This window comes from Lagenorhynchus albirostris, chromosome 11 (assembly GCF_949774975.1).
Source record: "Lagenorhynchus albirostris chromosome 11, mLagAlb1.1, whole genome shotgun sequence".
NCBI classification, from domain to species: Eukaryota; Metazoa; Chordata; class Mammalia; order Artiodactyla; family Delphinidae; genus Lagenorhynchus; species Lagenorhynchus albirostris.
Genome location: NC_083105.1, coordinates 7,900,175 through 7,927,320, shown reverse-complemented (window position 1 = coordinate 7,927,320; position 27,146 = coordinate 7,900,175). Strand labels below are relative to the sequence as shown.

Below are 27,146 nucleotides of genomic sequence, written 5' to 3'. Positions count from 1 at the left end.
ACCAGGGCCTGGCGCCTGCGGCACAGATCAGCAGAGCGTCCTCAGATGGCGGTGAGTTTAATGGCAGAGCAGCCTGCAGCCCTTCCGCCTGGGGGCCAGCTCCCCTCCAGCGGGACCAGGGCCAGGCCAGCAGGGAGACGTTAAAAATGCGAACCCCGACACGAAGCACACACCTGCACATACGCCGCACCAACACACGTACTCAGGAGACACGACACACGCGACAAAGACCCTCCCTGCTGCTGGCCAGAGTCCTTCCTCTGAGTCCCTTCCCAGGGCACCGGTCCAGGCCGAGGGATGGGGAGAGACCAGATTGCGTCTAGACCTTGTAGAGCGTCTGCAGTAGATTGTGGCGGGCAAAGGAGCAGGATTCCAGGGCGCCATTGGGCCTGCGGGGAAAGAAGGGTCAGCAGGTGGGGCGGGGACCTCTGGGGGCCAGGAAGCTCAGGCTACAGCAGGGCCAGTTTCCCCCGTGAAGATGGAGTGGGGGCCGTTTCTGAGGTCAAAATATACACCCGACTCCATCGTTCTCATTTTCACAGTGACTTTGCAAGGGAGACGGTAGCTCCCACCTTCTGCAGGTGGGGGTAGGTGGGGCTAAGAGGGGCGGGTGATACACCCGAGGCCACATGGCCTAGAGCTGGCCAGAATACAGGCCCGCCGAGCCGGCAGGGAACCTGGGCCTCTGCTCTCCACCAGACAGGCTCTCCGAGGCCTCTCCAGTGTGCACAGTGCCAGGGAGCCCTCAGCAGCCACTAGTGCACATGTAAGAGTGGACCACAGGAGTCCCACCTGGACCCCTACGAGTAACAGGTTACCATCAAGATCATCAGTCTCACTGCAGAGAAAGAAACTGGTGAAAGATGCTCAGGGGGATGGGTGAGCCTGTGGTGCAGCCAGGACCGAAGCCCACGGACACCTCACCTGGTCCCGTCCGGGCTTGGATCCCAGACCACTGGGCTGGGACTTGAGGGAAGGGGGCATGCATATCACTCCACCGTCGCTCAGTCACCCCCAAGGCCTGGGGGCAGCTCTTACCAAGCCCCCCTCTTTTAAAGTGGAATAGACTGAGGCCTGCACTGGAAGGCAGGCAACAAGCCAGGAGGAGGCAGCCTGTCAACTGACCATCAAGGGCGAGGGTGTCCATGCCCAGCCCAAGGGCCACACAGGGGATGATGGGAATGCAGAGCGAACAGTCCCAACCAGGGGTTGGAAGGAGACAGAGGGAGCCGGGCTTCGTCAGGGGTTGGCAGGCGGGGGCTAGGGCCACCACGTGGGGACACCCCAGACAGTCCGAGCGAAGGCCCACGGGTTGAGGCAACATCTCCTGCAGAGGGAACAGGTGTGGGGAGAGTGCACCTCGCTGCGGGGAGGCCAGGCTGCAGCCAGCACGAGATCCAGGACCAGGGTTTGGACTTGCCCTGGACTCCAGCAGAGGAGCAGCTGCAGTGCAAGGGGCGGTTTGGGTGGGGGGAGTGTGGTGGCAGAGAGGGGGGCAGACACGGCGAGGGAGTCAGGCCCAACTAAGGAGGCGCTGCTATGCACACGGAACTAAGAGATGTCAGGTGGCAAAGAGGCCGAGGTGCCAACTAGGTCCTGGGGGACTGGCGCATGCTCCTCACCCCCCACCCCAGGCGGGCTGCCCCACGACACTTCGTCCCACGCTCTAAGCACCCTGACTGATGGTCTGGACCCACCAGTGTTACATGTCCCCCAGGGTGCGGTCACCTCCTTTCTCCTACACCCCCTCCCACTTTCCCCCAAGGCGACAACCTCACCCACCCCTTGGTTGGGCAAATGGGGAGACTGAGGCCTGGGGATGGCCGGACGTCAGCTGGGGGCCACGCAGGGCCTCAGTGAGGATGGGGACAAGCCTCCCAACCCGCCCCTGAGGGGCCCTGAGGTCTGGAGGCTCCTTCTTACTCGACTGTGGCCAGCGCCCCACCTTTCCCAGGACGCTCCAGGAGGAGGCCAAGGTTTCGTGTGTCTGGGCACTTGGCGTCCCCAGGAGAGGGGCCTGCGGCTGTGGAAGGCCAAATGGCAGACCCCTTTGGCCTAGGTAGCTGAGGGAACGAACACAGAACTGCTCCCAGAGACGCTGCCGGGTACAGGACCTGGGTCAGCAGCACGACCGTGGGCCAACACCTCCTTTGACCCGGAGCTCGCTTCCTCGTCTGCAAGATGGGGCCAGTGCACATCCCCCGTCTCTCTCAGGGAGACACTGTCCCCGAGCCCTGTGTCCTCAGCTGGGCACAGGGGTGGTGAGACTCAAACACAGATGCCGAGAGCCCGAGAGGTGTGAGGGCCTCTGACACGCCCCAGTCACCAGGCCAGGGAAGCCTCAGCTGACCAGAGGCCTGCACGCGTGGTCACCGGCCGCGTGAGCTGACGAGGGCACACTCACTTGGTCACGAATGCCAGCAGCAGAGGGGCAAGGGCCTTGGGGAAGTACTCCTGCTGCACCATGTGATTCAATGCCATCAGGGGGCCGTACAGGTTGGCAATGGCCTTGATCTTGTCTTCACTCTGCAAGGGGAACACACAGCAGAAGGCAGCGTGAGCTTCAAAAGGTCACCTGGGGGACCCCAGGTCTCCACCACCTGGCCCCTGCTGACAGCCCCACGGCCAAGGTCAAGCTGAATCCTAAATCCTGTCACGAAGGCCGAAGCTGCTTAAGCAGACCCAGGCCTGGGGCTAGTGTGGGTGACAGGCCCCGGCAGGACTCGAGGTGCGGGATGCTGCTGCCTTTGGTGCACCCCCGCCCCCGCCCCGGGGCCCGCGCTCCTTCCAGCGCACCTTGAGCAGCCCCATGTGGATGAGGAGCCTGGTAAGGAAGGCATTGGAGTTGAAGGAGGATGAGCTGAAGGCCTTCTTCATCAAGGTATCTGCAAGGCAGAAGCAGCAAAGAGGCCTAAGGGCCCGCAGCCCCTGAGCACACAGGCTGGGCCCTGTCTCCTGCGCTCATCAGGAGGTGAACACGGGGGGTGGGATGTGGACACAGGTGGCAGACTGAGGGGACAGCTAGCACCAGGCGAAGGGCTCAACCTGCCAGCTGTGATACCTTGGCCCTTCTCTGTCCTAGCCTCACAGATAAGACGGGCTTGGGCAGAGATTAAGTGAGGCAGGTCACCGCTGGGGGAGGTTTCAGCCATTCTGGGGGTGGGGGAGGGAGAATGGATGGGAAGGGACGGGGGGAGGCATGGCCAAGGGCCCGCAGGGACCGCCTGGGCCCCTGCTTCCGAGCGAGCGAGGCTGTTCTGGGAAACCGAATTCAGGTAACCCGTTCCCACAAACGCCCACGGTGGGGCGGGGCTCTCAGGGAGCAGACACGGAGACTCCCACCCCCACCCCACCCAGCCTCCCCTCCCATGGACCCTCCCGTTTCAGTGTCACCCACAACCCTGGAGAAAGCCTCCCAAGTGTTTCCACTCCCTTCTACCTTTTCCCTGCCCCCTCTGCCTGGCCCAACCTGGCCACACTAGAGATCCTGGGAAGCCTTGGGAAAGATGCGGGGAAAGCAGGGGGACCTCCAGGTGGAGGGGACTGTGTGTGCACAGGCTCAGAGGTGGGGACAAGGGCTCGGCTCTCATCACCCCTCCTCCGAGAGGTCTGACCTTCCTGCGGTGGGCGCCACCTGGCCCAAGTTCTCACCGTATAGAACTGTATGGCTTTGGGAAAGGCCTCAGTTTCCCCAACTGCAAAAAGCAGAGAGGCGAGCACCCGGCCGGCTCTAAGGCAAGAACCCAGTGGAAGAGCAGGTGAGAGGAGAATGTTCCGACCCGAGCCCCGGGGGCAGCGAAAGGCAGGAGCCATCCGGGCCCCACCCACCCCACGCACCTACTGCATCCTGCACGGCCGACCTCACTGTGGCTTCGTCCTTGAACACGGAGGACACCTTCAGGAAGGCAGAGACCACCTTCTCCGGATCAGATGTGTCAGTCTGAGGACACAGGAGACAATGGCTGGTCACCAGGGGTGAGAGCCCCAGGGCCTTGGCACACAGTGGGGATGTGCCTGTGGCTAGAGGAGGCCTTGGCAAGAAATGGGCCTTCAATAGGCAAGGACAGGTCCTGCCTCGCCCCACGCTGTCTCCTCAGAGCCTGCACAGGCCCGGCCACAGCAGGTGTGCACACACACTGAGAGAATTCACGTTAAAAATCATTATCCCTGTGACCCGGAGATCCCCTTCCTGCAATCTAACCTGACGAAATAATCCAGAATGCAAACGATACTTAACACACAAGGAAACTGACCTCAATTTCCCTGACGACGGAGAAAAGTGGAAAGAATGTGACTCCACAGAAACAGTGGATGGCTTAAGTGCTACATCCACTCACTGAGATAAAGGGCACGAGAAGAGTTTTACTGACACAGGAAAATGGTGAATGGTATTAAGTGAAAAGGTGGGCCACATGGAGGTTTGCATCATATAATCTCATTTATCATGGGGGAAAAAAATAAGAGTACAGAAAAATATAAACGGGGGATAAAAAGCAAAAATATCAAGGCAGCTCTGCGAGTGGCCCTTTATTTCTCTGCATAGACATACCTCAGAGGCACGCGGGTGTGGCTCCAGACCACAGCAATGAAGCAAATACCGCAACAAAGCGAGTCGTGAAGCTTCTGGTACCCTAGTGCACTGTCTGAGTCTGTTACGTGTGCAACAACATCAAGTCTAAAAAAGCCACATACATGATTTAAAAAGCACTGTATTACAAATAGCTCAATTTCGTCTCTTTTTATGACGAAATTGAGCTATTTGTAATGAGGTGGATAGACCTAGAGTCTGTCATACAGAGTGAAGTAAGTCAGAAAGAGAGAGACAAATACCGTATGCTAACACATATATATGGAATTTAAGAAAAAAAAATGTCATGAAGAACCTAGGGGTGAAACAGGAATAAAGACACAGACTCACTAGAGAATGGACTTGAGGCTATGGGGAGGGGGAAGGGTAAATGGTGACAAAGCGATAAAGAGGCATGGACATATATACACTACCAAACGTAAGGTAGATAGCTAGCGGGAAGCAGCCGCATAGCACAGGGAGATCAGCTCCGTGCTTTGTGACCGCCTGGAGGGGTGGGATAGGGAGGGTGGGAGGGAGGGAGACGCAAGCGGGAAGAGATGTGGGAGTGTATGTGTGTATATGGCTGATTCATTTTGTTGTGAAGCTGAAACTGACTTACCATTGTGGGGCAAATGTACTCCAATAAAGATGTTAAAAAATAAAATAAAATAAAATTACTGTAATAAAATAATAACAGCTTTGCCACCCATAAAAAAAATAAATAAAAAAATAAAAAGCACTGTATTACTAAAACATGCTGTCATCTGAGCCTTCAGCAAGTCATAATCTTTTTGTTGGTGGAGGGTATGAAATACTGTGAGAATTACCAAAATGTGACGTTATCTAGAGACATAAAGTGAGCAAATGCTGTTGGAACAATGGCACCAATAGACGTGCTCGACACAGGGAAGCCACAAACCTTCAATTTGCAAAAAACGCAATAACCGTGAAGCACAGTAAAACAAGACGTGCCTGTTTTTATCATTTAACCTCTGTAAGCCTCAGTTTTCTCGTCGGTAAAATAAGAGTGGAAGGGTCTGCACTCCGGGTTGCCAAGAAGGTTAGATAAAATCATGCCCAAGTATTCAGAGCAGCAGCCAGCAGACAGGAGGTGCTCGATAACTGTCTCCGAATGAACGAAGTAACGACCCAACCAACGAACAAGTGAGGCTGGAGCAAGAACTCAAGTAGACCGGGACCTGCACAGGGGCCGGGGGCGGGACAGCTGTTCTAGAAGCAGCTGGTCCTGCAGAACACACAGAGGGAAGCCTAGGTGCGTGTGCTCACATGAGAGTCCTGGGAAGATTCCCGAATTCCAGTCATCACTGAGGTGCCACAGGCTTATCCTTCCTCGCAGCCCAAGTGTGTTCGCAGTGGGCGCAGACATCTGCAACCACTGGTCACACCCATTTACACGTGTGTGTGTGTGTGTGTGTGTGTCTTACAAAAAAACAACACGTGGTAGTCCCCGCCCCCCACATCGACAGTGCCCCGCCCCCCCAAATCCCGTGCTCTGCCTGAACCTTTGCTCTGGCAGCTCCGGAAGCCAAGGCCGGAACAGGTCTGGTGTCGGAAGTGCTGTTACCTGTTGGGCTATCAGCACGGAACTCTTGGGCCCGAGGCGCAGCAGCTTCTCCGGGGAGGGGAAGGCCAGGAAGGTGGAGACGTCTGCAGGAGGCGGGGAGGACAGGACAGGAGCTGGTTCCTGGGGGACAGGTGGCACAGGTGGCTCTGTAGAGGTCCAGATCCAGACTCCTTACCCAGAACATATGCCCCTCATGCAGGCCAGTCAAGGCTCAGAGTCCAGAATTCCCCAAAGTTCCCCAAGGGTAGGGTGCCCACAGATGCTGGCCCTGGTCGGTTCCTTGTGTAAGAGCCTCTGGGGTCGGGGCAAGCCACCTCCCTCAGACTCCAAGAGCCTGGTGCAGCCAAGTGGATCCTCGCCATGATGTGTGATGCTGCAGAAGCGACTCCAGGGCTAAAGTGGCCTCACCAGGAACTAGAGCCTCAGCCCGGGTAAGCACTGCTGGCGAGCACCAGAGGTGCCCAAAGAACCAAAGACGCCCAGCCATTTCTGGAACTGCTTCCATAAAACCGGACAATAAGCCAAATTCAACAGCTGCTGAATCTGTCCAACCCAAAGTCCTCCCAAAGCTCTATTTGGGAACCTCTGAGGGAACAGACGTGGCAGCCCTGAGTCCACCAGCCTCCCGGCCAGGAAAGGAACACCAAGTGTCCGAGCTGAGTCACCAAGCCAGCCAGTCTCTGGAATGGGGGCCATCCTTATGGGTCACCAAGATGAGTAGGAAAAAAAACTTCTAGTTATGCTTGTTTTTTACCCTATTCTTTTAGAAATACTTATATACCCCCAGCACAGTGGAAAATCCTGTATAACTTTACAGTTGGCCCTCTGTATCCGCGGATTCAACCAGCTGAGGATCCTGCAGCACTGCAGTATACAATTACTGACTGCGTGTAACGTAGCAGCGTCACGTGTGTTATAACTTATAGATGAATAAACACATCTAGACTGAGGTACGTACAAATACAACTACGTTGGGATGATTTCCTCTTTCCACAAAGAGTGTGCGGTCAAAACTAGTTTGCAGTCACTGCCTAAGAGGATCCCACACCCATGACCCCCGTGAAAAACGTCTCAAGATTTCATGCTCGGGGGACCAGGGCTCTGATATGGCAACCACGGGACTCACCCCACCGTCAGGATCCAGCATCTTCCTGGGCGGTGCGGTCGGCCGCTCCCTTTGCTCTCCCGGCTGTGGCTCCTCCTCCTCCTCCTCCTCCTCCTCCTCGTCCTCATCCTCGTCCTCGTCATCCTCACCCTCATCGTCACTGCAGAGGACAGGGTTGGCTAAAGCAGACCCTCCCTGCCCAGTGGCCCACGATGGCTCCGAGAACCCAAAGGCCCCAGCTGGGCAGGAGCCTGCACAGGGCGAGGGGCGCAGCTGCCGCCAGGGTGGGGACACGCAGAGTCACCAGGGAGCCCATCCCTCCTTGCTCATCACCCAGGGAAGCCCACGCTGCAGACAAGGAAGACCTCAATCTCGTCCCTGTCCCAAAGGAACCCACGGCCCCACTGGGGAGACAGAGAAGATGAAGAACACCGCCTGTCACAGCTGCGGCCCAGGGCCTGGCAGGAATACTGCCCAGGCTGAGACGCCCAGGACTGTGCTACCCACATCTCGCTGACCACAGGAAGCTATGGTTAAGGGCGAAGGAGGGGGCTGCCCTGCCTCTGAGGAAGGCTGTTCCATGTCCTCTGGACTGGGAGCCCCTTGAGCCCACCTTGGCATAGCTCCTAGCAGCGGCACTGGGCCTGGCCCTGAGGGACACAACCGACGACCTGACAAGTGAATGAAGCCAATGCAGAGACTGGAGAGGCAGGCGGAGATGGGTGCTGAGGGCTGAACCAACTCCCATCCCGATCGAGGAGGCAGCCCCCCACCACCCCACCCCCCACCTCTGTGAACCCAGGAAGCCCCACTCGCCTGCATCAATCTCCTCCTACAGTCAAGCTCTAAGGCTGGTTTCAGAAACAACGCCGAGCCCCCCCCCCGACCACTACCCACGCGTCACTACATCACTGCTGCCCCACCTTGCCCGTCACATCACCTTGATGATCAAAGGTCATCCCTTCAGAGGCCTCCCCAACTCACCCACTCCAAAGGGTGACCGATCTCAGCCCCCATTTGTCCCTTTGCTAAACATGTGATAACTTGATTATTCTGTCTCACTCCTTGATCCCTCGCCCGTGGCAACGAGGTCTCGTGAGTCAGAAACCTTGGCTGTCTTACTGTCATATCCCTAATGCCCAACACAGTGCCTGGCACATCACAGGGACTCAACCAACGTTTACTGAATGAATAAAAGTAGTAACAAAGGAGCCACTAATCCAGATTCCCCACCTGAGGGACGCCAGCACCTTGGCCATGTTGAAGCCATCCAGCACTTCCTGGAGCTGCTCACAGCCTTCTTCTCCCAGGTTGTTGCCTGCTCGCAGGGGAGGGAACAGAGGGTCAGGCCAGGGGCTGGGGCCCGCCCGGCAGGCCTGGGCTGAGGCCACCACCCCTATTACCATTGAGGTCCAGTTTCTCCAGCTCCACCTTGTCAGCCACGGCCTCAGCAACAGACAGAGCAGCATCCCTCTTGATTTCACCGAATGACAAGTTCAGCTCCTAAAAAATAATGGGAAGGGGTAGAGGCGGATGATAGAAACACGGGCCGGGAGGCCTGCCACTACCCTGAAGCCTCCATTTCCCCCTAGTTAGGGTGCAGTATACTTCTGCTATATTGCAATGACCCGTACCACTCTCCTCCTCCTTTTTGAAAAATGGGAGACTGCAGCTCAAGAGGGGTGAGGAGACGTGCACGGAGTCACAGGCGGAGGGTGTAGAAGAAGTGGGCTATCAACCCAGGCCACCTGCCTTTGAAGGCTACAACCCTGCCACCTCCCCCCACAGCTGCTCTGCCCGCACAGCTGTCGCCCCGAGCGTGGGGGAGCCGGACCCCGGAGGGAGGAGGCAGCCAGCCAGCCAGCACCTTCAGCTTCGGCAGGCCCCCGTGGACGGCGTCTGCGATGGCGACGGCGCCCTTGGAGCGCACCAGGCAGTCCCCGAAGTTGATCACCTCCACCTGCCGCAAGGCCTTCAGCGTCTGCGGGAAGTGAGGACCAGGGTGAGGGCCCTCCTCGAGCTGGTGCCACACCCCATATTGGTCATCACACCCTGCCCCTCCTGTATCCAGTCTGGGGGACTCATCAGCTCTTCTTGTTGCCCCCAGGTGGCCTCCTGGCCTCCGGCTAAGCCCCATTCGTGGCTCCCTGTTACTCACGGGAGCACGTCTCAAGGAGTCGGCAAGGCCACAAGGACTTGCCTTCCCCCTCCAGCTCCTCCAGCCCTCCAACACACCTCGAACCCTGGCCTGTTCACACCAGGCCCAATGGAGCACGGCTCCTGCCATCTCTGGGCCTCCCCACGTGCTGCTGACCCCTCTGCCTGAAACACCCCTCCCGCCCTCCTTGTCCAGACAAAGTCCACTTGTCCTGGAGAACTTGGCCAAAATGTGACCTCCTCCAGGAAGCCTGCCCTGCGTCTGACTGGAACTTCCTGTGTGCTCCCCAACCCTTGCACACGTCTCTGCTAACACCCCACGGCAGGCCTACTAGACTCCTGTGGGGTCATGGGACACCCAGCCAGCCACTGTGCTCACGGCCCTGTGCTGTTGCCGATTAGCTACTTCCTCCCCTCCTCGAATTAGGGCTCCTTGAAGGCAGAGTCTTTGACTCAACTGTGTGTGGCCTGCACTTAGTACAGGGATGGGCGCTAGACAGGGGCTCAATCAACAGCTGACGAAAGAATCAGTGAGGAAACAGGCTGAAGCAGCCTCCAAGAGGCCTCTGAGAACAAAACCAGCGCCGACAGCCAGGGTTGCATGAAGGCAGCTTAGGATGTGGTGGTATGGACACGCAGAGCTGCCCAAAAGGGCACAGGCTAGCTTGTGACATACGCCCCGCTCTGGAGATGTTCACATGGCTGAACCCATGGGATACACACCAAGTGGGCGGGTAGGAGGGAGAGCAGCCACCTGCTGATGGGTCCACCACAAAGGCAGCAGCCAGACCCAGTCTCCGGGGCCTGCTCTGGCCCGGCCGCACCCCCTCACCTTGGCCATGGCCACGGCACCCTTCTCGGTGAAGGTGTTGTCGTTCAGGTTGATGACGCGCAGCAGGGGGTTGATGGCGAACGCCTGGGCCAGGGCAGTGACACCGGGGTGATTGATCCCGTTCTGCGGCATGTGGACCTCCTCCAGAGTCCCGATGATCTGCGAGGAGCAGGAGGGAGACAGGTGGGCCCCCAAGGAAGGGGGACAGCCCCAGGCAGGAAGGCAGCACTACACATCAGACACCAGAGGGACCTGCCCATTTGGGGCCCGTTCAGGGCATGACCGCTTCCACCTCTCCACAACTTCACAAGGGAGACCGACCTGGGATTAGGATCACCACTAGATAAGAGATGACCAGGCATCAGAGGGGCTACGTAACCTGCCCAGGGTCACACAGCTCTGAGCACAGGTGTCTTCGTCTGGTACCTTCTGCACTGTGGGGACCCTGGGCTCTGGCCTGACAGTCAGCCCTGGCTCTACTCTATATAACATAGCTCTGCTTGGCCTTTCTCTCTTGGGGCCCTACTGCCTTATTTGCACAATATAACTGGCATCCCACACACCACCTCCTTTTCTGGGGGCGAGGAGGGTCTTTCGTCTCTCACTCTGGCTTTGGACGCCTCCCTTTCTCTGCCTGGAACTCTGTCTCCTTATGTTGTTGGCATTTTCCTGACAGGCCGACTCCTCATGCATTCAGCAGCTCTCATTTTGGATGCCTCCTCCCTCCAGGGAGACTTCCTGGATCAACCCCCCAGCACAATCCAGGGCTCTTCCTCTCTGCCCCCAGAGCACCTCATCCTTCCTCTGTCATGGCGCTCATCACTCTGGAGTAGCGAAGCCACCTTCTCGTCTGCACCCCAACAGCCCCCAAGAGCTCTAGGAGAGGCCCACGTCCCAATCGCCACTGCTACCCGGGACTGAGGACAGGCGGGCATAACTCTGTACCCAGGCACCTTCTGTTGTCTCTGGGCGCCCAGCACAGTGTGGGAGTTCACAAATAAATACAGGCAGCCCAACTGAGGCACATTCCAAGTCAGGGCCTCTTAATATTTTCTGTGCCATGGACCCGTCGGGCAATCTGGGAAAGCCCCAGGGCTCCCCTCCTCAGGATGATTTTAAATTTTAAGTTAAATTATATAGAATAACAAATTCATTCGGAAGACAATTATCAAAATATTAAGAGAAGCTGCCCAAATGTGTGCTGTAGTAATCTATGTACCTCTTAAGGCAATGAATAACAAGACCTAGGTGTACCATCACTGTGATCTTAATGTACGAGAAACAAAATTTCTATCTATCTCTAACAGCGATCACTTGACAGGAAAGTATCTGTGATTTCTCCTGGTAACAAAGTTACAGGAATTTCTAAAGCTGCTGAGGTTTACTGTCTATATTCACAGCGGAAGGTAACACTGTATTTAACTCTGGTAGTGATAACAATCATGCAATTTCCCCCCAGCCATGTTCAAAGACGCCCTGAATTCTACCCACAGACCAGTGGGATCCCATGGACCCAAGTTAAGCGCCCCCCCCTGCTTCTAAGAGCACCGAGGACGCCTGCTGAACGATGTACCCCGTCCCAGCACATGGAGGACAGCGACCAAGGGAAGGGGTGCAGAGAGGGCGTAATCTTTAATGTCACCGTGTCTATGAAGTGACCAGGCCACTCCAGCTACAGAGGAAGAGGCAGAAGCCCCTTGCAGCCAGGGGTCCAGTAAGACACAAGGCCCTTCTCCCCTGCAACGTCCGCTCTCTTGAGGCAGGTGGAGTGCCGGAAGCAGCAGGACCACGGGGGATGCTGCTGTGGCCTGAGCATGGTTAATGCTGCTAGAATATCGTCTGCCAAAGGAAATGCTTAAATTAAGAGAAGTAGGAGACAGACCCCCAATTTCCTAGCCCATGGGGCAGGTGCAGCCCTCTCACTAGCAGAGACTCAGCAGTGTCCTGGGCCCGCTGGGAGGAGCAAGGGCAAAGCAGAGGGAGCAGCGGGGACAAGGACATCCAGGGGCGTCTCATCCAGCCGCGGCTCCTGCTCCCGCCCTCCCCGCTGGCTCAAGGGCAAGTCTGATGGGCTCCACGGGCAGAAACCACTCACCCCAAAAGCCTCTGCTAAGGCAGTGGCTCCGTCGTTCTCCAGACGGTTTCTGCCAGCCATGAAGACCTTCAGGGCCAGCGGCTTGCCTTGGGCACTGGACTTCCGATGACACTCAGTCAGAGCTGCTGCCAGGATCTGGGGGGGGAAAGGCAAGGGGCCCGGGCCTAAGGCAGGAGGCCCTGGTCTTCAACAAGCCATGAAACCCAAGGGTGGTGGACACGGGGACGAAGAGCTGTTCAGCAGCACAGCGTCATACCTCACCCACACCCAGCACCCTGCAGGGACAAGGGCTTTGACATCCACCACCGTGTCTGCATGTCTCGTCACCCCATGGGGTTTAGCCCCACAGCAGAGATTGGGATCCTGAACCCGGGAGAAGGGAGACACCAACACTGAGTGGCCAACCTTAAGACAGGTCCTGGGGAAGGGGCCTCACAGCTCGCTTTACTGTCAGAAGCCCTCTGTCAGGTGGGGACCGTCGCGATTCCCACTCTCCAGCTGAAGAAGCTCAGGCTCAGAGAGCGACAGAAACTCTCCTACATTCACTAAGTGGCAGACTCTGCACAGAACCCAAATCTTCCAGATCTTCCAGCATCTCTTCCACGCTCCACGATGCCTAAGGGGAGCCGGCCGAGGAGAGCAGGGCCCCGCCGCACCCATCTGACACATGCCCGTGCTCAGGCCAGCCACACGGCAGGGGCTCAGCTGCTGGGGGTGAAACCCTAAAATCTGGTTTGCCCTGACCTTGGGGTGGTGCCAGGAGGTAGCCTCTCTCCCGTGACACCAACAGAGCAGGAGTTTAAAAATGCTGTCGGTTGCTAGGTTGGAACTGGAGAGGCCAGGGTAAATAAGACATCGAAGATTCAGGGGAAGTGCAGCAGAAGAGAGATAACGTTTAGAGCACCTACTAGGTCTGGAGCACTCTCGGCAAAGGTACTTTCACGCCCTGTTTCAACCTGAAAACGGGCCTGGGAGGCAGGTGGAACTGGCCTTACTCTATGACAAGGAAGCCGAGGCTCAGGGGGAGGCACATGAACTGGCTGAGCTCCCAGAGCAAATGCGCGGAGGAGCTGTGACCGGCAGCTGGGTCAGTTTGCCTGCACGCAGCTCTGTTCTTGGGGCACGTACAGGACACGGGACACCACCAGCCTGACTCCGTGATGGTGGTGGGTCACGCGTGTGCTCAGGGCAGAGACCGCCAACTTCTGCTGTAGACCAGCCTCAAGGAATCTTTGCAGAGGTGGCTCTCCCAGCACATCCCACTCTGGGCTGGGCTGGACCTGTCTTCAGTGCTGATGCAAACATTTTTATGTCTTAACACATACAGCCTATTGCCCCCTAGACTGGAGGAGCGCTGGCTGAGATGGGTGCACGAGCGTGACCTGCCCTCCCTCCTACGGGCAGGAGACAGGCTGTCTGCAGGGGTGGCCCCTCTGGCTCCTCAGCCTGGGCCACCGCGAGCATCACGTAGGTGGCTCCTCTTGCTGCTCTGACCAGCCGTGTGGATGCAGGTTCAAATCCCACATCCGTCCCATGCTAGGTACATCATCTGGGGTGCTCAACCCAACATCGCTAAGCTCAAGTGTAGTTATCTGAAAACATGGGGACAGCGTCACCCACCTTTCAGTAAGGGCGAGAGAATTAAGGTAACACATCTTCAAAGAGAAGATGTCTCCGTTCGCTGTCTGTTCCTATGTCCTGGCCCTTTGCTCCTTTTGGTCAGAACGTGAGGGAAGGAGGATGGGAATGCAGATTGGTGCTCAGCCTTTCTAGAATCTAGGCCTAAAGCAGCCAGAATGGACCAAGAAGAGAATAAACAGGGCTGGCCTCCCTAGGTGCCTTTCTACATGGACCAGCCTGACTTGCTGGCAGGATGGGGGAGGCACCCTGGGCAAGGTCCTAGCCAAGAACAAAGGTGAGCTGTGCCCAGGCCTCCCAGAGTGGTTTCTCTTTCTGGGCTCCCTCTCCCACGTGCACATGCCAGGCATTACATGGCTCTGCCAGCTGTTCTGAGGGCACAGCAGGTCTAGTGATGCCCAAGCCCTACATTCTGCAGAGCCAGCAGGTCGGAGTACGTATGCAATACTGCCTATGTGTTGCCAAGGCAACACAAGAACTGAGGATGGTTGCTTGGCAACCCCACACTCACAGATTCCGTCTCCTCTCCCCACTGGCCACAGGCTGCTGCCTTTGAAGAGAAAAACAACAGGCCAACCATCCCAGACGGTGGGTGGCCAAGGGCACATACTTCAGATGGACACAAATGTAGCAGGGGACTGGGCAGGGAGGGAGGCGGAGGACAATGGGGATGCGGGGAAGGGGGCTGCCGCACCCACCTTGCCGCCACCGACACCCATGCCACAGTTGTTGAGCTTGAGTTCGTGCAGGGTGAAGCAGGTGGAGCTCTTGAGCAGGGCCTCGAAGCCTCGCACGCCGTCGGGCCCGAACGCGTTGTCACTCAGGTCCAGCTCCACCAGCTGGGCCCCGGCTGTGATGAGTCCCTCCCCGAGTGAGATCTGGGCACAGAGGGAGCTCATGTCCGTTTCACAGACACGGACAAGGTGCTGCGTCTATGCCAGGCCCCTCCTGCCCTCAGGGGGCATCCAGGCTGGTGGGGAACTGGCAGAGACACAGACCATTTCATTATAGAGCTGATCATGTTATATCAGACTGAAAACCCTGCAGAGAGCTCTTAAATCACCCAAATCAATTTATTTAACCTGCCCTCTAACCCCAGCCTCCCCTGGTTCTCGTCCATCCTTTGAGGCTGGTATCTAACTGGAGCAGCTCTCCAGGGGCTTCCTAAATCCCCCACCCAGGGAGCCCGCCCTCCAGGGCCTCCATGGGGACACCTGTCACAACCTGGATGACCCTTAACTGTCTGCTGGACTGAACTGCTTTGGAAATGAGGTTGGTGCCCAGGCATCTCAGGAGCACCAGTGCCGGCTAGATAAATGGAGGCCTGAGAAGACAGCGCCGGCACATGGACAATCGTGCCAACAACTGACCACGAACCTCGCCCCAAGGACACTCTGGGCTAGAAGGATACACTGAGAGGCTGCCCGCTGCCAGCCCCGCCCCCTTCCCTTGAGCCATGTTCTGTCCTGTGACCCCTCCTATCCCTCCCACAAGTGCGCCTGTGCACACACAGGCTGGGAGCTCCACCCAAGAGGGGCTGAGCCCCAGGAATGGGGAAATGGAAAACAGGCAGAGGGAAGCCACCCACGATGAGAACCAAAGCAAAAACAGTGGTATCAAATGTAAAATAGATAGCTAGTGGGAAGCAGCCGCATAGCACAGGGAGATCAGCTCGGTGGTCTGTGACCACCTAGAGGGGTGGGATAGGGAGGGAGGGTGGGTGGGAGGGAGAAGCAAGAGGGAGGAGATATGGGGATATATGTATATGTATAACTAATTCACTTTGTTATAAAGTAGAAACTAACACACCATTGTAAACAATTATACTCCAATAAAGACGTTAAAAAATAAAAAGTGGTATCGGAGAAAGGGAAGGACCGGAGGGAGACAGGACAGCCAAGGCAGCCTGTGTGCAGAATGAGGTCGAGAGGGACCACAGGGTGCAGGGGAGGGAGGGGCCAGGACGAGAGGGGTAATCACGTAGGGAGTAAGATCCATGCTGCTTGCGGGCGAAACCACTAAGCTCAAGAGTGAACCCTGGGAAGTGTCTGCTTCTTCTACTTCCTGTCACCGGGCCGCCCGGTCTCACAGGGACTCTGAGTCCTCACTTCCTGGCTCCTGCTCGTCAGGACACAGGCGGAGGCTGTGCTCGCCTGGCTGCCTTTTCAGCATCTCAGGCACCCACAGGGCACTCAGTCTCCGGAAAGAAGAGGCCATGAGAAAAAGTCCTGGGAAGTGCTAAAGGGGTCCCTGCAGCCGGCGGCACGAGCAGAGGCCCCATTCACTCACCAGGGCAGGTGGGATCTCAGACCGCAGCCTTCCCGTGAACATGTCGCTCCAGTGGCATCGCTTTGGAAAGAGGAAGAAAAGAGTTAGCTGAAACCCTTGGAGGTGGCCTTCGGGCAGCCCCTTGTCTCCATAGACTTGGATTACTGAGCACAACAAGACTGCTGAATTTGGGTGAAAAGTGGGACCAGCTCTGACCGAAGCTAATAGGACCTGGCAGCCCCTAAGGACCATGGGGGAATCAGCAGAAGTGTCAGGAAAACGTGCCATCTGTCCAACCCTCTGGTTCTCCAAGAGGGAAATCAGGCTGAGAGGGAAGGGACTGGCCCCAGGCCCGCTGGCAGGGCAGTGGCAGGACCAGGACCAAGACAGTAGACTCTTGGCCCACTACTTCTCCCCAGTGCTAGTTTCCCACACTGTGTGGGCCACAGCGACATGATTTTGGGCGGTGGAGGAACAGAAAGGAAACAATACAGGATCCAGCAGTGAGGAAGTGACTCTTTTTAAAAAATATTAATTTATTTATTTATCTTTTTTTGGGCTGCACTGGGTCTTTGTTGCCGCGCGTGGGCTTTCTCTAGTTGCAGTGAGCAGGGGCTACTCTTGTGTTGCGGTGCGTGGGCTTCTCAACGCGGTGGCTTCTCTTGTTGTGGTGCGCGGGTTTCAGTAGTTGTGGCACATGGGCTTAGTTGCTTCGCAGCATGTGGGATCTTTCAGGACCAGGGCTCGAACCCGTGTCCCCTGCATTTGCAGGCGGATTCTTTTTTTTTTTTTTTTTTTTTGCGGTACGCGGGCCTCTCACTGCTGTGGCCTCTCCCATTGCAGAGCACAGGCTCTGGACACGCAGGCTCAGCGGCCATGGCTCACGGGACCAGCCGCTCCGCGGCATGTGGGATCCTCCCGGACCAGGGCACGAACCCACAACCCCTGCATCGGTAGGCGGACTCTCAACCACTGCGCCACCAGGGAAGCCCTGCAGGCGGATTCTCAATCACTGCGCCACCAGGGAAGTCCCGGAAGTTACTCTCTTTTCAAGTCTCTTTTCAACCCTCCTGACCACCTCTAGAAAGAAGGCTCGGTTTGGGGCCAGTGGGTCTCACCCACCTCCCCACTTCCAGCTCATCTGCCTTTCTAACGAAGGGAGAGCAGGCTTCAGGCTCAGAGTCTCTGGATGGCAATGGCCTCAAACTAGAATTGAATAACACTCTTTTATTTCCTTTATGGTAAGGGATGCCATTTTCCAGTTATAGAAGGGATCGTGTTTGCTTTTAAATTACTTCAAAATGAGCTGATTTAAAGGAAATATTAGGTAAATGTCACAAAGGTAGTGGCCACGTGACTGGGTCACGTATCATGCTGGCCAGCAGAGTTGAGGCTCCAAGCACACAGCCCTACTCTCTAACTCTGGTTGCTGTGTCCACCAAAATATCAACTCTGGCAGCTCTAGCCTTTCCTGGGCCAAACCTGGAAATGATGGGACACAGGACAAGCAACTTTCCCGTGAAACCCAGTCCTTAAAATGTATGAACTAAACCCAACCTTAAGTACAAGAGAAGTTGATTTTTGCAGTAGAATTCTCACATCCTCCAATAATGCAAATCACTAACATACCGGGAGGCATTCTATATGGGTCTGCTCAGTGAGTTACACCTGCACACAGGTGCGCAGGGTCAGAACAGGTAGCCACAGCCTGAGCCCCTCCCAACAGACAGTGGCATCTCATCCTGAAGCTTCCCCAACCCAACTCTGATGGGCTGAGGTCAGCATGGGGCTCTGGGGCACAAGGCTGGCTTCTAGTCCTGCCTTAGCTGATGCAGGCCTGCCACTCCCTGTCTCTGACCCTTTGTATCTTATCTTTGAAATAGGCTTTAGGCCTCAATGATCTCCAAGTGGGGAGCAGAGCAGTCAAGAGACTGGGATGGTATCTGGGCTGCAATCCTGAGATGTGTGACCCTGGGCCACACTTTCCTCATCTGTCAAGACCTAACTTGTGCACGTGCTGCAAGAGTGGAAATAGCAACTTATCTCGCATCAGTACTGTGGCCAGAACAGCACCGGTGTCAAGGGCAGCTCTGGCCCTGCCACTGCTCCCACCCTGGGCTCCTTCCAGCACTGAAGCAGGCTTGAGACACTACATGGGGCGATTCAAGGCCCTGGGTCTACACAGGGTGACAAGATGCATGCGGTATTCCCGCGGCTCAAGCTCTCTCACTACATGAGCCTGCATGTGGCCACCATGGCAACATCTCAGGGAGGAAAAACTTCTTTGCATAAAGGAGCCCAGTTTCAGAGCTGAGTCCAATGCGAGGCCTCATAATGCAGCAAATAAGGTGGTGGCGCTGGGGCTTGAACCCAGGTCCTTGGATGCCAAAGCTCAGCTGCTGCGGCCTCCATGCCCGGGCCACCTCTCCCCCGTTCCTGTCCTTCACAGGTCACTGAGGAGAGCTGAGTTCTTTCATAGGAAAATGTCCCAGCTTATGCTCAGGACAGGAGGCCCTGGGCAGGAGAGCAGAGACAGTCCTGACTCGGCTGTCTGTTAACCTGACCGTGATCTTCCTGAGGGAAACAAACATCAAGGGTCACTCTGACAACGAGCTCGGGGCCCTCCCTGGACAAATCCGCTCCGTTTCCTCTCATGGCCCAGGCCCTGTACGCCTCCCCTTTCAGAAAGCACAGCTGTACCACGGAAGGCGCATCCGACTTGGAAACGGGAATACGGCTCAGCCACTGACCAGTGGCGAGACCCTGGGCTGTTTCCTCAGCTCCCCTGAGCCTCAGTTCCCTTAACTCACAAAATGGACTTGAGTCGCCTTACGGGTTAATGACATCGGCCGTGGGGCTGTGAGCGGAGGCTTGTCCCCAACCAGTCTGGGCCTACTCGCCCTGCAGACCTCACCTTCAACTCCGACTTCTTCTCCAAGGCCTTGGCGATGACCCTGGCTGCTTCCACGCCCACCGTGTTGCCCTCCAGGCGCAAGGCCTCTAAGCCGTGGAAATCTTCAATCTCCTTGATCACGTCTTTGGCTGCCCGGGACCAAAAAAACAGAGCCTTAGACTTCTGGAGCCACGAACGGCAGAGGCAGGAGCTGAGGCCCAGCGACCACCTCGTCACTCACAACTCCAAGGGCTACGGTGCACCTACTGGGCGCCAGACCCTGGCTCACCAGGGAGACTTGGACCGGCTCACAGTCTAGCAGGGGACATGGCTACACAGAAAATCCCTCTCTAATGAGTGTTAAAACAAGGCAGGCATGAAAGGCTTGGGAGGCAAGGCAAAAGGGGAACTGGCTGGTTTGGGTGAAGAAGGTGCTAGGCACACCTTGTGGGTTGTGTGTGCGTAGCCTGCCAGGAAGGGGAGTACACCAGGCCAAGCAGGGAAACGGCACAAGTCAGAGGCCAGCAGGCACAATGGCACACGTGCTTTCATGGTGAAATGACTCGCGTGGGGGGTGCTCACTACTGTCCTGTTTCATTATGATGAAAAATTCCATACAACCTAAATGTCCATCAGCAGAGGACAGGTTAATTCACTGGGATACGTGATATAAATAGTTACACTGATGTCCTTATGAATGGCGACACAGGTGATTACCTGACTTGGAAAATAATCATGTTATAGTGGTAAGTGAAAAATTAGGTTATCCAGTGGTGTTTGGTCTGATCACACTTTTAAAATGTTGTATGCATTCTCTCTCACACGCACACACTGAGGTCCAGAAACCAAATGTTAAAGGGGTTATTTCCAGGTGGTGGGATTCTGAGTGAATCTGTGTTTTTCCAGCACCTGCTCAATATATTCTCAATGCATCAGGTTAGAAAGCAGCTTTTAAAGTATCTGTAATTATGATCTCAATTATTTTAAGAAAAAAAAAGAGGAACTCAGCTATGTGTTTAGAAAAAAAACAGAAGACCAGAAAAAATGCATGAAAATTAAAAGTAGTTATATCCCTGGGCTGTGTTATCATGAAGATATGGTTCTTTTTCCGTCTTTCGATGCTTCCGTATTCTATAACGAGCATGTATTAATTTCACAGTCTGAAAAAAGCACGCAGGTTACACGAAAGACAAATCTAGTTTGGCTGGCACAGGATGGAGCGGGTGACGTGGTAGGGAAGAGACAGAGGAGTGTGAGAGAAGAGAAGAACACACAACCGGAGGGCTGTCGGAAAGCTTGTGACTTGCAGCCCATAAGGGGCTCCCTGAGAAGCCTCCACACGCGCCTCCCTCCCCTCGCCTCCCATGCAGCAGCACTTCCTCAGAAACCCTTGCTACTGGCCAACAACCGGGCTTCACAGCCTCTGATGTCTCATGTGCAGCCTGCTACAATTTTACACTCATCTGAATAGTTACTTTTTATTTTTTTTAGTTCCCCCGACCAGGAGTTGAACCCACCCAGGCCCTCAGCAGTGAAAATGTGGAGGCCAACCAGGGAACTCCCGTGACTTGATCGTTATACCATCTTCCTTACTGGGTCATGAGTTTGTGGAGAAAGGGACTCGCTTTGCCTCTGCTCACTACCACCACATCTAAAGGTAGTTACTGTTGGGTCTAGTCTACAGCTGAGTGAACTGAGACACAGAGAGAGTATGGAAATACCTACTGAGGTCACACGGACAGACGGCAGTGACCAGCACTCGTTTCACAACAAGAAAGACTGGACAGGTATGAGACTCCCATTTTCTAGAAAGGAAAGCTGAGGCTCCACGGAATGAGACCACCCTGCCCAGGAGTTCAGGGAAAACGGCAGAGCTGAGCTTCAGACTGGTTTTCCAAAGCTGAACCTACGTGCTGCTCCCCAAAGCCTTGCTTCTGCACAACCAAGGACTTCATGCAGGGCCCTGGTGGAGAAGTCCCCGAACCTCTCTCCACACTCTGGAGCTGCAATTCCAGAGCTCCAGGTGCCCAGGCCTCCCCTGCGGCTGGCACTTGGGGCAAGGGCTGGCATGGCCTCTCAGCCCTTTGGAAGATTTGCTCCAAAAGGAAGTCCCCCTAACATCCAGGGAATGGCCAGGTCACCAGGAGAAAGGATGGCTGCTCAAGGGAATGTTTATACCGTTCTTAGAAGGAAGGCAACAGAGATGCCAGGGCCCCAAGGGGAGCCGTGTAAGTGACACAGGTACAGAGATCCGAAGGTACTGCACTTGCCACAAGTTTAGCCTGGGGAGAGTCACAAGTACAGAGTGAGCGTGGAAGGAAAAGCACCAAAATGGGAAGAGCAGGTACAGGAGAGGGTGGAGGTCACAGCTGAGTTGCCCCTCTCACTTGATATTCAACCCATACCTCTGTTTAAACTCAAAAACAGGTGAGGGATGGGCCCCAACCATCCCTGAATAACCACCGACTGTCATGAGGCTGCATGGAAGGGATCTGTCTTTTCAGCCTCTACTGCCTCACAAAGTAACAAGTTCCAGGTACTCTGCTATGTAAGGCAGCAAGAACTTTCTTTGATCCTTAAATGACTTACTAGGGAGAGAAAAGGCCCTTGTTCTAATCATCAGCTTCACGGCCTCCCCTCACAGGCCCCTACCCTCCCTGGACCTCACCCGCTCACTCCCAGCCCAGATAGAGGCCCTTTCTGGGCCCACGATTAGGCTACCAGGCACCTCAGTACAGCATTCAAGGGCCTCTGCCCTGGTGAGATGAGATTCTGACTTCTCTTCTCTCAAGCCCACCCTATGTGTCTCAGCTCCTGGGTCAACTCACGTGCAGTGCCCTTCCTCCTTCAAACACCCACCTCATCCATGGAATGACTTCCTGTGCCCTTCTAAGCTAAAAGAGATCCCTTTGCTCGACCTCACTTCCCAGAGCTTTCTCTTCATGTCTCTCCGAGCACGTTTCATCTTCTCCCTCCTGTTAGTTGTCTGGGTACCTCATTCCTATTCCAGGTAAGGAGCTCCTGAGACGCCATGGCTATAAGCTGGCCATCCCTGATGACCTCCAAAATGGGAGGCAGCATATCCAGCCTGAGCTAGTGAAGTCATTATGTGCACGGATTTTAGGACCAGACAAACCTGAACTTTCTTCCCAGCTCCACTACTTCTAGCTGGGCCTTAGGAATGTCCTATCACCTCCCTAAGCCTCAATTTCCCAAACTGCAATATGGGATGAAATCTACCTCAAGGCCTTTTGGGGGGGATAAATTGAGATACTCTTTGTATGGCACTTAAGACTGCCTGACATAGTGTTAATGACAGCATTTAATAGCAAATTCATGCTTACTGAGCTGAGCTGAACATCTACTGAGAAATACCAGAACAGGGATTCAGCTGGACCTCTGATAAAATCCCAGCTCTGCTATTTACCAGCTGTATGACCTTGGGTAAGTTACTGAAGTCCCCCAAGTCCTTTTCTCCTTATTTATAAAATGGCAACATTTTTACCTCCCTCCCTCAGGGATGATGCAAGGATAAAAAGTGACAAAGCACAGGGAGAAACTCTAAATTTTAAGGCCCTACAGAGACATTAGGAACGTGCATCACCACACTTCCAGCAACCCAAGGAAGGACTCAAGCAGTCTCTGACCTGGCAGAGGGGAGCACGCCTGCCTGTACACCATGACAACCAGGCAAGTCCAGACCAGTTTCCCTGGTTGGGCCAGAACCTCAAGAGGCCTTACAAGTACTGACGTAGGTGCCTTTGCTTCCAGATGCCAGGGTATTCAGGGTTGATCAGTGCCAGCCATGCCTTGGCCAGGGATGGTGAGACAGGGTCTGCCTTCCGACTCCTCGTTCTCTCCAGTCCTAATGCCTGTTCAGTCAGGAGCATCCATCCCTCTCCCAGGGCCCTTCAGCTGCGTGGACTAGACCTCCCAAGAGGGCCTGGATTGTTGTTTTAATGCATCTGCATGAGGGCCTCAGCTCTGGGGAAGGTAACAACTATTCCCAGACCAGCTCTGGATCTTGGGGGTGAAGGTGGGGCTGGATCTGAAGTAAGAAGTCAGGGCTGTATCTCGGGACTGCCGCTAACTGTGGTCCCTCACTGCCTACCATCCCTTCCAAGAGATAAAGGGGCCCTTCCCACCTTGCCAGCCTGAGCTGTCACCAGCAGGGATGCCTACCGTGTGCTCATGGGCAAATCATCTTTGAGCCTCACTGTGCTAGGACAAATCGTGTGATAATGAAGCTAAACCGGCCTGACAAGTGGGAACAGTAAGTGCTCACTCGCTGGGCCAGTCTGCACGGGAACTCACCATCTTCTGCAGTGTTGAGTTTGAGGCTCTTGCCCTTGAAACTCAGCTGTCCCCCGGCCACCTGGGTTTTGGCTAGCGTCTCTGCCAGCTTGGCAATGTCTTCAGAGGCCATGCTGGCCACGCTGGTGGGCTCCCCTGGAAATCTGCAACCTGAGGAGGTCAAAGTTCATTAAGAGACAGGATTCTCCAGGTGCCTCCGGGTTGGGGAGGGCAAGGTAGGACATCAGCCATTTCAGCTACCTGACCCCACCTCCCCCTGCTAAGGAAATCCCAAGCCCTAAACCACTGGGAGAAATGAAAATAGCATTTGGGAAGGAACAGTTCTAAAAAGGTGGAGGTTTCAGCCTCTGAAGAGTTACCATCCGACTACAAGTCCTCCTCTGCCCAACTGCCCCAGCTGGGACACCAAGCAAAGCCATGTGAGTTGACTATTTCCTGGGTCCCCAGTGAATGGCAGTCAAGTCCCAGTCTGATGGCTACAAAGAGTCTACCCAAAGCACACACAGCTGCCTGATCATCTTGGCTGCTCTCTGTCTGAGAGTCCCATTCCTCAAACAGGACATGGATGGCTATGGGATCCAGGTCATCCATCCCAAAGAATGCCCCACCACCTACGGTGGCATGACTCTGGGCGTGGGGCACGAGGGTCAGCCCACTGTACGTCTGGTTTCAGCCTTGGCCAGGAGACTGGACAGCCCATGGTGGCCAGACTTCAGGGGTTCCTAGGAGACCAGAAGTCTCTACATCACAACAGCCACCATCACAACAGACCAAGGACAGAGTTGCTGAAAAAAGGAGCTTCCAGCCTGGAGTTCAGCAGACTGGAGTTCAGCAGACTGGCAGAAAGCATCACTACATTTCCCCAAAGAGGAATGACAGGTAATCAGGGAAGAACGAGGATATGTAGTGTCTCAGATAGTGATAAGAAAAAAATAAACAGGGAAAGGGGTAAGGAGTTTTCTTGTTCTTCTTGGAGGAGGGCTGCCATCTAAAATAGAATGGTTAGAGAAGGTATTATTAATAAAAAACCAAAGACTTGAAGGATATCAGGGATTGGGTCATGCAGATATCTGGGGGAAGAGCATTCTTACAAAGGAAGCAGCCAACGCAAAGGTTCTTGTGGGGGAAGAGGGGTGATTAGAGGAAGTGCAAGGAGGCCACCTGGGCGGGAGCACAGACAGGGAGGGAGAGAAGAGGTAAGAGATGAGGAAAGAGAGTCAACAAGAGGCCCGAGTCACAAAGGCCATTTTAAGAACTGTGGCTTTTACTCTGAGTGACAAAGAGAGCCATTGGAGGGTTTCTAGCAGAAGAGAGACTGTGATCTGACGTATGTTTTGACAGGATCACTCTATCTGCTGCATGAGGCAGGGCATTTCGAAGCTGCTCCAACAATGAATGAGGGGATGAAACTGAATATAAAATAGCCTCAACCCCCCCCCCACTTGAGTTATGGAATGGGACAATTTAAGGTTAGAAAAATGGTGGTGAGGCCTCCAGATGGAATAGAAACACAAAACTTCTCAGCTGAAAGAGGGTCCATTTCTCAGTCCAGTACATACATACATACACACACACACACACACACACACACACACAAACACACCATCCACTATAAAGACTAGGAAATTGAAGCACACAGTGGTGAACTGATTGGTCCAAGGTCTGCAAAGGACCAGCGGCAAAGCACAGACGAATGGTAATTACACACACTCCTCTCCATTCCGCGTAGGAGCGTCGCCGATTTTCCTAGGTGCACATCCACGGCTGCTGCCAAGCGTCAGCAGAGACTCACGCTGGTCCGGGGCCTGCGGCGCCAGCCCAGGCCCTCCGCGGGTGTGGGCCTATTGGGAGGCGGCAGCGGGGGAGCGATGCGCGAGTACGGGCCGCAAATGACAGCCACGCTGTACGGGAACCCCATCCCGGATCCCAGGCAGACGCGCACCGCCCCTAGATGACACCGACGCTAACAGGAGACGCCACTGCTGGCAGCTGCGGGCTGGGCGGCCAGGGTGGGCCTGACGCCCTCTCTAAGCCTCAGTCTCCCCACTTGTGAAAAGGGCCAACGCCCCCCAACTCCCTCACTCCCACCCCCATCGCGCTCTGCCATCGAGGGTACAGGGGAGAAGGCGGAGGGGGCACGCACAGAGTGCTCGGGGCCACCACACCTTCCTCGTCCAGTTCCAGGGCCGCGCTGCCCCCCGCCCCAATCCCAGGCAGGTGACAAGAAAAGGAAAGGGACCCCGACCTTACCGTAAACAGGCGGCGCCGCCGCGTGGGTCGACCGGAGCGCGTACGTCGGTCCGGCGGGGCGGGGACTGATTTAGGGTCCGGGTCAGGTCAGGTGGGGGTCGCCGCCTCCAGTCCAGCGGCCACGATGCCCAGCCCACTTGTCCGTCAGCTCTCCGAGCGGTTCTCGCCGCTCGAGCCTCCAACACCACCTGCTCCCCGCACGGCGGCAGATGATGGCGGAGGAGGAGGATTTTGAAAGCCGGCAGTTTCTTTCCTTCGATTTGATTTGTTGGAGGCCAAGGCCGGCTTCCCTTTCCCCCGCGCGCGTGGCCTATCGGGTATGACAGTCCAGTTCTCCGGCGCGGGGCACGGCAGGACGCCGAAGGACCGCGCGCTTGAACTATCACTCCCGTGATGCACCGCATCCTAGAGCGCCTCGGCTCGTCCCTCTTTGCCCTCCCTTTTCGGCTTCTGGTTCTTTCTCTGAGAGGCCACTGGGCGGTGTTTAGCCGCGAGCTCCTAGGGCGACTACAGTTCCCTAAACGCCTTGCGTCCCGACCGCCTCAGCCCTTCCGGAAAGGTTCACGTTCACGTAACTTTATTGACAAAGGGTGGTACTGCCGTAGGCTCGCGCTACATCGATTCGGCAAGAACTAGGTGTCCATTTCCTAAAGGGAAAGCCTCGCCTATTTTGTCCCGTGAAATTGGAAGGACGTTCGAGGATTTCACATAAATAGCCCCAAATTGCTTGATAATTAAAAAGGGGGGGGAAAGAGGGGAAATAGTAACTCTATAGTAGAGAAACTGCCACACCACCTTAACTAAGTGGTCCACATTAACGTCAATAACGGGACAAACTGACATCCATCGCACACCTCCCGCTGTGATGTACTGAGAAGGATCACCATCCATTCAGCAACGCATAAAATTAATCGTGAGGAAACATCAGACATACCCAACTGAGGGACATGCTACAGAATAACGTGTCTGTGCTCTTCCAAAAATGTTTGTGTCATGAAAGACAAAGAAAAGCTGAGGAACTGTGGCAGATTAACGGAGAGTAAAAAGACACGATGATTAAATGCAATACGTGGTCCTGGCTAGGATCTTGGGGGTGGGGATGGGGGGAATTACTATAGAGGGCAATATTGAGACAGCAAAATTTGTATGTTGGATCATAGCATTGTATCCACATTAGACTTGATTTTTTTTTTTTTTGTGGCTGTGTTGGGTCTTTGTTGCTGAGCGCAGGCTTTCTCTAGTTGTGGCGAGTGGGGGCTACTCTTCCTTGTGGTGTGCGGGCTTCTCATTGCGGTGGCTTCTCTTGTTGTAGAGCACAGGCTCTAGGCGCACAGGCTTCAGTAGCTGCAGCACGTGGGCTCAGTAGTTGTGGCACACGGGCTTAGTTGCTCCACAGCATGTGGGATCTTCCCGGACCAGGGCTTTAACCCGTGTACCCT

At 55.3% G+C, this 27,146-nt stretch overlaps 1 protein-coding gene across 3 annotated transcripts; it reads right to left on the bottom strand.

Moving 5' to 3' along the window:
• Nucleotides 1-41: 41 nt before the first annotated feature.
• RANGAP1 (Ran GTPase activating protein 1) lies at nucleotides 42-25,985 on the bottom strand. Of its 3 annotated transcripts, XR_009543283.1 has the most exons (17): nucleotides 25,708-25,985; nucleotides 23,458-23,607; nucleotides 19,165-19,292; nucleotides 16,272-16,331; nucleotides 14,681-14,860; nucleotides 12,345-12,479; nucleotides 10,250-10,408; nucleotides 9,128-9,241; nucleotides 8,664-8,763; nucleotides 8,494-8,578; nucleotides 7,282-7,420; nucleotides 6,156-6,275; nucleotides 3,838-3,940; nucleotides 2,797-2,885; nucleotides 2,405-2,526; nucleotides 1,126-1,327; nucleotides 42-389 (listed from the first exon to the last, which is right to left on the bottom strand). XR_009543283.1 is itself a non-coding variant. In XM_060164791.1 (16 exons), exons 2-16 carry the CDS (start codon nucleotides 23,567-23,569, stop codon nucleotides 320-322), a joined length of 1,716 nt encoding a protein of 571 aa, XP_060020774.1. In that variant the 5' UTR covers nucleotides 23,570-23,607; nucleotides 25,708-25,981; the 3' UTR covers nucleotides 42-319. The 3 variants fall into 3 exon arrangements, 2 of the variants coding, with proteins under 2 accessions (XP_060020774.1, XP_060020775.1); XM_060164791.1 differs by lacking the exon at nucleotides 1,126-1,327 and having other exon boundaries at nucleotides 25,708-25,981; XM_060164792.1 differs by lacking the exons at nucleotides 1,126-1,327; nucleotides 19,165-19,292; nucleotides 23,458-23,607; nucleotides 25,708-25,985 and having other exon boundaries at nucleotides 14,681-14,963; nucleotides 16,272-16,304.
• Between the last annotated feature and the right edge of the window lie 1,161 nt (nucleotides 25,986-27,146).